General features: G+C 45.6%; 1 protein-coding gene across 2 annotated transcripts in view; it reads left to right on the plus strand.

The window, feature by feature from the left end:
* The window catches only part of LOC110521747 (rho GTPase-activating protein 39), a 148,593-nt gene that overhangs the window by 108,264 nt on the left and 30,537 nt on the right, over positions 1–9,792 (plus strand). Inside the window, exons 3-10 of one of the 2 annotated variants that reach the window (XM_021599581.2) lie at positions 227–602; positions 898–1,167; positions 1,480–2,238; positions 5,933–6,097; positions 7,236–7,421; positions 7,702–7,728; positions 8,013–8,085; positions 8,183–8,323. In XM_021599581.2, the coding sequence (XP_021455256.1) occupies positions 227–602; positions 898–1,167; positions 1,480–2,238; positions 5,933–6,097; positions 7,236–7,421; positions 7,702–7,728; positions 8,013–8,085; positions 8,183–8,323 (1,997 nt within the window). The remainder of the gene's footprint in view (positions 1–226; positions 603–897; positions 1,168–1,479; positions 2,239–5,932; positions 6,098–7,235; positions 7,422–7,701; positions 7,729–8,012; positions 8,086–8,182; positions 8,324–9,792) is intronic. The other variant, XM_021599582.2, reaches the window with a different exon arrangement.

Raw genomic sequence — 9,792 nt, forward strand, 5'->3', positions numbered from 1 at the left:
TGGTAACTCATATTAGACCATCAAAAGGTTCAGTGCTGGGTCAAAAACATCCTTCAGCACTTAAACCTAAATTGCTCCAGGGGTGCCGTACTACCATAGCTGACCCTGTAAAACAACACATTGCACCTATCTGCCAGCTCCTTGTCGCTCTGTCCCTGCTGCCAGATGGAATAATGAACTTACTCTCTCCCTCGCTCTCTCTCTCCCCCTCCCTTCCCTCTCTCAGGACCTCTCCGTTCAGGTGGAACACAGGTACTAAGGAGAGGATGCTGATCAAGGTGACAGACAGAGAACCCAGCTTCCTCTCTCACCAGGGGAATGGTTACTCCCCCTGCGACCCCCCCACCCTCCCCCTAGTCCCTGCACCCGGCACTGGCACAGCCTCCCGTACCCGCCGATCCTCTGGAGGCTCCGCCCCCCCTGATGGTGCCCCTGACGGCTCTCCCATCCTCTATGTTGACCGCCACCAGTCGCCCTTCCTAAAACGGGCGGAGCTAGGGGGCGGAGGAACAGGGACCCACCGGCGCTCGTCGGCTGACTCACAACCCTCTTCCCCCCGCTATGCCTATGAACCCCCCCTCTACGAGGAGCCCCCCTCGGAGGTAGGACGCTCCAGCAACACAGTTACGCAAACACATTCGTAAAACACCTTCAAACGCACCTTTCAGCTAGTTTATGTCTTGTGATTTGACTGTGTTCTACCTGCCTTTTCCCTGTATCAGTATGTGTCTGTCCTGTTTCGTCCGCTCTTTTGATTCATTTTAATTGGCCTACGATTTAAATACAATAAGATTTGACTTCACTTGCACTTTTATGTTAATGAACTTTTTTAACATAAGTTGAACTTGTCCTTGACTGTAGGACACAAATGTATTGTTGTTATTATTATTATTATAGTACCAGCCCCCGCCCATCTACGAGGAACCTCCCACAGATGTGATGCGCCACCTGGGCTCTGACTCCTCCTCCTTGCTGTACGGCACAGGGAAGTCCCCCACCCGGGGAAATCCCTCCTCGGGGACGCCCCTCTACCTCTCGCCCAAACAGAGCCACTCCCCCTACGGTCAGCTGGTGCTGACCAGACAGAAGTGCCCAGAGAAGACACAGAGTCTGGAGTACAGCCCTGCAGGGAAGGAGTACGTCAAACAGCTGGTCTATGTGGAACAGGTAGGTAGTCCGAAGGTTAGAGAGATGGACCAGCAACTGGAGTGTTGCTGGTTCAAATCCCATGTCTGACAGGGAAAAGTGTGGTTGGGAGTGTGATGGTAACTGGAGAGTTGCTGGTTCAAATCCCATGTCTGACAGGGAAAGTGTGGTTGGGAGTGTGATGGTAACTGGAGAGTTGCTGGTTCAAATCCCATGTCTGACAGGGAAAGTGTGGTTGGGAGTGTGATGGTAACTGGAGAGTTGCTGGCATCAGTCGGACGTTTGTGTACATTGAACAATAAAGTAATCTTCTTCTTCTTCCTCCGCCTACAGTCCTCCTCCAGCCCGCGTTTTAAGACGTCCGACCGCCTCCTTCGCTACGGGACCTCCACGGCCACCCCTTCCTCCACGGGGGGTTATGGGGGCTCCTACGGGGGATCCTACACCCTCCAACACAGCCAGAGTCTGATCCGGGACCCCCGGCTGCTGCTGGACTACGGGGGTGGGGAGGGGGGCGAAGGCGGGGGCCAGAGGCTGCTCTACGAGGACTCCATGTCCTGGAGTTCCAGTCAGCACCACTCCCTCTCCCTCTCCGGGTCTACAGGAGGAGGGGGCTTCTCGCCCGGTGGCAACCGCAAACGCAAGACCCGGAAGCCCTCCCTGCCTCAGGAGCTGGGGAGTTGTGGAGGGGGTGGTGGGGTGGAGCGGGAGGAAGGGCCAATGTCGGGGACGCTGTCGGAGGCGGTGATGAACCAGGCCAGGCTGGCGTGGGAGGCCCAGCAGGTGATGAAGCAGAGGAGCAGTTGGGACTCAGCCCCGGGAGGAGGGGGATCGGCTGGTGGCTGTGCCCAGGGAGGTGTGTCTAAAGACGGGTACGAGAGCGACGGTGCGGTGCCTCTCCCCCTGCCAGGCCCGGTGGTGAGGGCGTTTAGTGAGGACGAGGCGTTGGCACAGAGCGACGGGCACCACGGGCATTACCACTGGAAACGCAGCACCTTCGACAGACTGGGCTTCCCTCGGGCACTACTGGAGAAGAGCCTGTCTGTACAGACCAACCTGGCCTCGCCTGAGCCCTTCTTACACCCCTCACAGGTATACGCAGTACACACACACACAGTCTATCACTGCACTGCCGACTCTAGCATTTATATTCTATGTCGCTGTAGGTTTGTGTGTGTGCGCACACTTGACTGTGTGGGGCCTCACTGCATGCTCTAGCTCATCTTCTCTGTAACAGAGACATGCCCTGGCTGCCGTAGGTCCATGAATGTTTCATAATGTGCAGAATCAGACAATTATTTGAAGAGCCAGAGCTCAGATGGATTTATGTAATATCAATACTGCTGCTACTACCACATACCTACCAGGCAAACACACACACACACACAGACACACACACACAGCCCAACACATGCACATAAATAGATTGACACACCAGGCCATAAACAAAGACACACAGACCCATACCACATTCTCCAACACCTTTTAGTTGTGCTGCTGAGATAGAGCGACAGCAGGTCTGCTTTAAGGTGTCAAGAGAGATCGGAGCCATGCTAGAGAGGGATGGGAGGCTGTGGGGAACTACAAGCCAGGATTTATTCTGCTTCACATATGCAGCCCTCCCTCCCTCTCGCATCCCTCCAATTATCCTTTCTTTCTCTCTCTCTCTCTCTCTCTCTCTCTCGCTCTCTCTCTCTCTCTCTCTCTCTCTCTCTCTCTCTCTCTCTCGCTCTCTCTCTCGCTCTCTCCCTCTCTCTCTCTCTCTCTCGCTCTCTCTCTCTCTCTCTCTCACTCACTCACTCACTCACTCACTCACTCACTCACTCACTCACTCACTCACTCACTCACTCACTCACTCACTCACTCACTCACTCTCATATCTATCATCACACACCCTTGTTGTAACACACACACACACAAACACACACACTCACTTTTTTTTGCCTTATGACAATAACTTATTTGCATCTTGGTGCAAACTGCCCTCACATAAGAGAAATCTGCTACTTTCATAACCATCGGAGAGAGGGAGAGGGAGAGTAGAGAGGGTTGAGAGTGAGAGAGGGGAATAGGCAGTTGGAGAGAGGGAGAGGGAGAGTAGTGGGGGGTGAGAGTGAGAGAGGGGAATAGGCAGTTGGAGAGAGGGAGAGACGCAGGGGGTAGTGGAAGATAGCAGGCCTGAAAGTGCTTACAAAGAAAGAAATTGCGCTGAACACAGGATAGCAGCACTCAAACTCAGAACAGGGGAAAGAAAGAAAAACGTTAAAAGGGCCCTCACGAAGAAAGGGCGAGAGCGATGACTGGAGAGAGAGAGAGAGTGAGATGGAAAATATATATATATATAGAGAGAGAGATGAATATATATATATAAAAATCTGAGAGAGAGAGAGAGAGAGATGTAAAAAGAGATTCCAAAAAGTTGACTGGAACAGTTCTAGCAGGGCAGACATTTTACGAACTGACTTGTTGGGAAGGTGGCATCCTATGACGATGCCACTTTGAAAGTCACTGAGCTCTTCAGTAAGGCCGTTCTACTGCCAATGGTTGTCTATTACGAATGCATGGCTGCGTGCTCTCTTTTATACACCTGTCAGCAACGGGTGTGGCTGAAATAGCTGAATCTACTCATTTCAAGGGGTGTCCGCATACGAATGTATGTATAGTGTATACTGATGCCACACACAAACTTTCCCACTCAGCACATACGCTACTGCTACTGTCTACTGTCTATCGCTTTACCCCTACTATATGTAGATACAGTGCTTTCAGAACATATTCACACCTTTTGACTTTTTACACAATTTGTTGTGTTACAGCCTGAATTTAACATGGATTCAATTGAGCTTTTGTGTCACTGGCCTACACACAATACCCCATAATGTCAAAGTGGAATTGTGTTTTTCAAAACATTTACAAACTATTTAAAAGTGAAAAGCTGAAATGCCTTAAGTCAATAAGTATTTAAGCCTATATAAGTTCAGGAGTAAAACAAATTGCTTAATATGCTACATAATAAGTTGATGGACTCACTCTGTGTGCAAGAATAATGTTTAACCAGATTTTTTAATGATCTCTGTACCCCACACACATACACAGATTCAACCACAAAGACCAGGGAGGTTTTCCCAATTCCTTGCAAAAAAGGGCATCTATTGGTAGATGGGTATAACAACAAAACAGACATTGAATATCCCTTTGAGCATGGTGAAGTTATTCATTACACTTTGGATGGATATATCAATATACCCAGTCATTACAAAGATACATGTGTCCTTCCTAACTCAGTTGCAGAGGAGGAAAGAAACCGCTCAGGGATTTCAACATTTCACCATCACCATGAATGGTATCTTTCAAACAGTTGCAGAGTTTAATGGCTGTGATAGGAGAAAACTGAGGATGGATCAGCAACATAGTAGTTACTCCACAATACTAACCTAATTGATAGAGTGAAAAGAAGGAAGCCTGTACGGAATGAAAATATTCAAAAACATGATTATTTTTAAACAAGGCACTAAAGTAATAATGCAAAAAAAATTGCAAAGCAATTAACTTTTTGTCCTGAATACAAAGTGTTATGTTTGGGGCAAATCCAATACAACACATTACTGAGTACCACTCTACATATTTTCACAAATAGTGGTGGCAGCATCATGTTATGGGTATGCTTGTAATCTTTAAGGACTGTGTAGTTTTTCAGGATAAAAAATAAACAGAATGGAGTTAAGGACAGGCAAAATCCTAGAGGAAACCCTGGTTCAGTCTGCTTTTCACAAGACACGAAAGAGATGAATTCACTTTTCAGCAGGTCAACAACCTAAAACACAAGGCCAAATCTACACTGGAGATGCTGCCCAAGAAGACAGTGAATGTTCCTGAGGGACCAAGTTACAGTTCTGACTTAAATCTACTTGGAGATCTATGAAAAGACTTGAAAATGGTTGTCTAGCAATTATCAACAACCAATTTGACAGAGCTTGAGGAATATTGACAATAATAATATGCAAATGTTGCACAATCCAGGTGTGGAAAGCTCTTACAGACTTACCCAGAAAGACTGTAATAGCTGCCAAGAGGAGTGTGGAGTGTGAATACCTATGTTAAATTAGATATTTATGTGTTTCATTTTCAATCCATTTGGAAAATGTCTAAAACCATGTTTTCACTTGGTCGTTATTGGGTATTGTGTGTAGGCGGGTGAAGAAAAAACATCTATTTAAATCATTTTGAATTCAGGTTGTAACACAACAAAAAATGGAATGAGTCACGGGGTATGAATACTTACTGAAGGCACTGTCGCTACTTCAATTACCTCGTACTCCTGCACATCGACTTGGTACTGGTAGTCCCTGTATAGAGCTATGTTAATTTTACTCATTATTGTTATTCACTGTGTATTTATTCCTCGTGTCACTATTTCTCTATTTTTTTATATATATTTTTTAAAACTCTGCAATGTTGGATAAGGACCCCGTCAGTAAGCATTTCACTGTTAGTCTAACCTGTTGTTTACGAAGCATGTGACAATTATATTTCATTTGATTTTATTCTAATTTATGATTATTTGTGTGGTGCCAGATGTGGGCAGGATTTAAAGAAACCCAACCTTTGTTGTCATTGGGATGCAGTCACACAAGTCTCACAAATCTCTGTTTTGGACGACACTGCCTTTATGACCAATATTATCCTATTTATAATTTGTAGTCAATTTTCTCTATTAATTATGTTTGTACTAGGGTAAGAAGGCATTTGAATAAGGAGTATTTCTCTGTCTTTCGCTCTCTCTCAGTCGGAGGATCTTGGAGCCTGTGCTCAGTTCGAGGCAAGTCGTAATGCTCGGAACATGATGCCCAGCGCAAGCTGTGGAGTTTTCCCAGAATTCACCCTGCGGAAGCCGTCCTCGGAGACCGACATCGAGAACTGGGCCTCCAAACACTTCAACAAACACACACAGGTACACGCACACACAAACCCAAACACACACACATACACACTTAACTTTACAGCTAAACACACACTGATACATGACATACACACACACAATTATTCTACTTTATAATTTAACATTCACAGGAACAGACAAACACTCTCATGTAAAACCCAGTACTCACTGTCTCACACAAACATATTTATGTAGGGCTGGTCGGTATACCATATTTGACTAAATACCGATATTGATGTCTGGACCGGTTTAAGTTTTTACTTTCCCTTCTATAATGATATTTTAATGTTTGGTTTGTTAAATGTGATATGTGATATGCAACTATGCTAATCGCTAGTTAGCTGGCTAGCTAGCTTGTACTAAGAGTCAGAGCCAACATAGCTAGTTAGCTAATACTGCCTGGTACCAGTGCTGATGTAGGACGAGGCTAGCTACATGAAGTTAGAAAACATGTAATGTAACATCTAATTAGGGTCACCTGGAAACACTGACCAACACTTTGGTTTCTACCCTGTCAATAATTCCTCACTGGCTAATTCATGCGTTGTCATGTCAAACAGCAATGCATTATAGGTGCTGCTCACTGTATTCCAACTATAGAATTAGACTATAGAATTCCAACAGTTCACCAATTAACTAGGCCTAGATTGTTTTGGCCGTATCATGCTGCTTGGCACAGTGTGGAAATCATAATTAAACTGTAGGAAATGCAGAAATACTGTATATGAAAATATCATGCTGCGTGTCACAGTGTGGAAATCATATTTAAAGTGTAGGAAATGCAGAAATATATGAAAATGCTGAAAATGAGTTTGATTTGGAGTTGGATTGAACAGTATTAATGGAGAAAGCCCCATAGAAATCACATATAATTGATGTGTTTCCACCCTAGGGTCATGAACCACTCAGAAAGCATATTTACAACATTTATTATTCAAAAACATCAAATACCGTCATACAAATATTGTGATGTAATATTTTGTCCATATCGCCCAGCCCTACATTTATAGAGGCTCTAGTATAACTACAGCAAAATATTCACCTATCACTCCAACCTCCCTCGTTCTCCTCCTCCCCCTTCCCCCTCCCCTTACCTCTCCCCCTCCTCTTCCTCTCCTCTTCCTCTCCTCCTCTCGCCCTCCTTTCCCAGGGTCTGTTCCGGCGCAAGGTGTCCATAGCCAACATGCTGGCATGGAGCAGTGAGCCAATCAGGAAGCCCATGATCGTGACGTCAGACCGTGCGGTGAAGAGAGAGGCGGTGGAGATCTTTAAACTAATCCAGACCTACATGGGAGACCGCCGAGCCAAGACTGACCCACTCACTGTCGCCCTGGAGGTCTGCGGACTCCCTCTGTCATGTCTACATCCCAAATAGCACCCTATTATCTAAATAGTGCACTACTTTTTCAAAAGGAGTGCACTAAAAGGGAATAGGGTGCCGTTTTGGAGCCCGTGTCCCTCCTTTCTGCAGCCATGTGTCATTTTATGTGCTGTTAAGCTTCAATTTGTCTTCAGTTTCTGATTTGTGCATCAAAATAATAATAATTTCATCCCCCCCTCATCTTCCCTCTTTTTGCCCCTCTCGCCCTCTCTGTCTTTCTCTTTTTCACGCCAAGACTGGCCCACTGAACATCGCCCTGGAGGTCTGCACAGACCCTTTTATTATCCCTCTCTTCGTTCTCTCCTTGTATCTGCTTTTTCATGTCTCTCTTTGTATCTACCTTCACTGTGTTGCTTCTCACTCCTCTCCTTTTTCACTCTGTTATTTTCTGCATTTATGTCTATCAAGCTAACAGTTTACCTTCGGTTTTGTAATTCTGCACGTCAAGGAAACAAAATGTGACTTTTAATAATTTCCCCCTCCTCTCCGTACTTGCTCTCCCCCCCCCCCTCCCTCCCTCCCTCCCTCCCTCTCCTCTCTCCCCAGGTGGCAGTGCGTGGTTGGAGCAGTCAGGGTCTTCGTGATGAGCTCTACATCCAGCTCTGTCGTCAAACCACAGGTACACACACACTCACTCACACACACGGTCAGCTATACACCTAAACACACACAGCTTTAATCAAATGAAGTCTAACCCCATCCACTACTTCTCACAGAGAACTTCCGCTACGATAGTCTGGAGAGGGGCTGGGAGCTCATGGCTGTGTGTCTGGCCTTCTTCCCCCCAACTCCACGCTTCCACTCCTACTTGGAGGGATACATCTACAGACACATGGACCCCCTCAACGATACTAAAGGTGAGAGAGAGAGAGAGAGTGGGAGATGCCTGTGGTTGCGTACATGCGTGTGCGCGGTAGCTGGCCGACTGTGGCTATCACCTTGTAATGGCACAGACAGACAACCGGACATTTGGCCGTGCGTTGTGGAACACCTGCTGGGCATCGATGAAGGTGGCAATTTACCATGTACAATCGTTGGGAAATGAATAGAAAATGACAGACTATTTTTCGGTGGTCAGGGTCAATATAGGATGCTAATGACCTTTTTATGGGCGAGGTCTGTTTCCACAAATAGTCTTCCCAAGCTGTCTGTTATCTTTAATAATAATAATAATAATTTGGTTGGTACTTACACTACCGGTCAAAGGTTTTAGAACAACTATTCATTCAAGGGTTTTTCTTTATTTGGACTATTTTCTACATGGTAGAATAATAGTGAAGACATCAATGAAACGTCTATGAAACAACACATATGGAATCATGTAGTAACCAAAGGAGTGTCAAACAAATCACAATATAATTTATATTTGAGATTCTTCAAATAGCCACCCTTTGCCTTGATGACAGCTTTGCACACTCTTGGCATTCTCTCAACCAGCTTCATGAGGTAGTCACCTGTAATGCATTTCAATTAACAGGTGTGCTTTCTTAAAAGTTAATTTGTGGAATTTCTTTCCTTAATACGTTTGAGCCAATCAGTTGTGTTGTTACAAGGTAGGGGTGGTATACAGAAGATAGACCTATTTGGTAAAAAGACCAAGTCCATATTATGGCAAGAACATCTCAAATAACCAAAGAGAAGCGACAGTCCATCATTACTTTAAGAAATGAAGGTCAGTCAGTATGGAACATTTCAAGGACTTTGAAAGTTTTTTCAAGTGCAGTCGCAAGAACCATTGAGCGCTATGATGGAACTGGCTTTCATGAGGACCGCCACAGGAAAGGAAGACCCAGAGTTACATCTGCTGCAGAGGATAAGTTCATTAGAGTTACCAGGCTCAGAAATTGCAGCCCAAATAAATGCTTCACGGAGTTCAGAGGAGACTGTATGAATCAGGCCTTCATGGTCGAATTGCTGCAAAGAAACCACTACTAAAGGACACCAAAATATAAGAAGAGACTTGCATGGGCCAAGAAACACGAGCAATGGACATTAGACCAGTGGAAATGTGTCCTTTGGTCTGGAGTCCAAATTAGAGATTTTTGGTTCCAACCGCCGTGTCTTTGTGAGACGCAGTGTGGGTGAATGGATGATCTCTGCATGTGTATTTCCCACCGTGAAGCATGGAGGAGGAGGTGTGATGGTGCTTTGCTGGTGACACTATCTGTGATTTATTTAGAATTCAAGTCACACTTAACCAGCATGGCTACCACAGCATTCTGCAGATATACGCCAGCCCATCTGGTTTATGCTTAGTGGGACTATCATTTGTTTTTCAACAGGACAATGACCCCAAAACACACCTCCAGGCTGTGTATGGGCTATT

The sequence above is a fragment of the Oncorhynchus mykiss genome, chromosome 30 (assembly GCF_013265735.2).
Source record: "Oncorhynchus mykiss isolate Arlee chromosome 30, USDA_OmykA_1.1, whole genome shotgun sequence".
Lineage (NCBI taxonomy): Eukaryota > Metazoa > Chordata > Actinopteri > Salmoniformes > Salmonidae > Oncorhynchus > Oncorhynchus mykiss.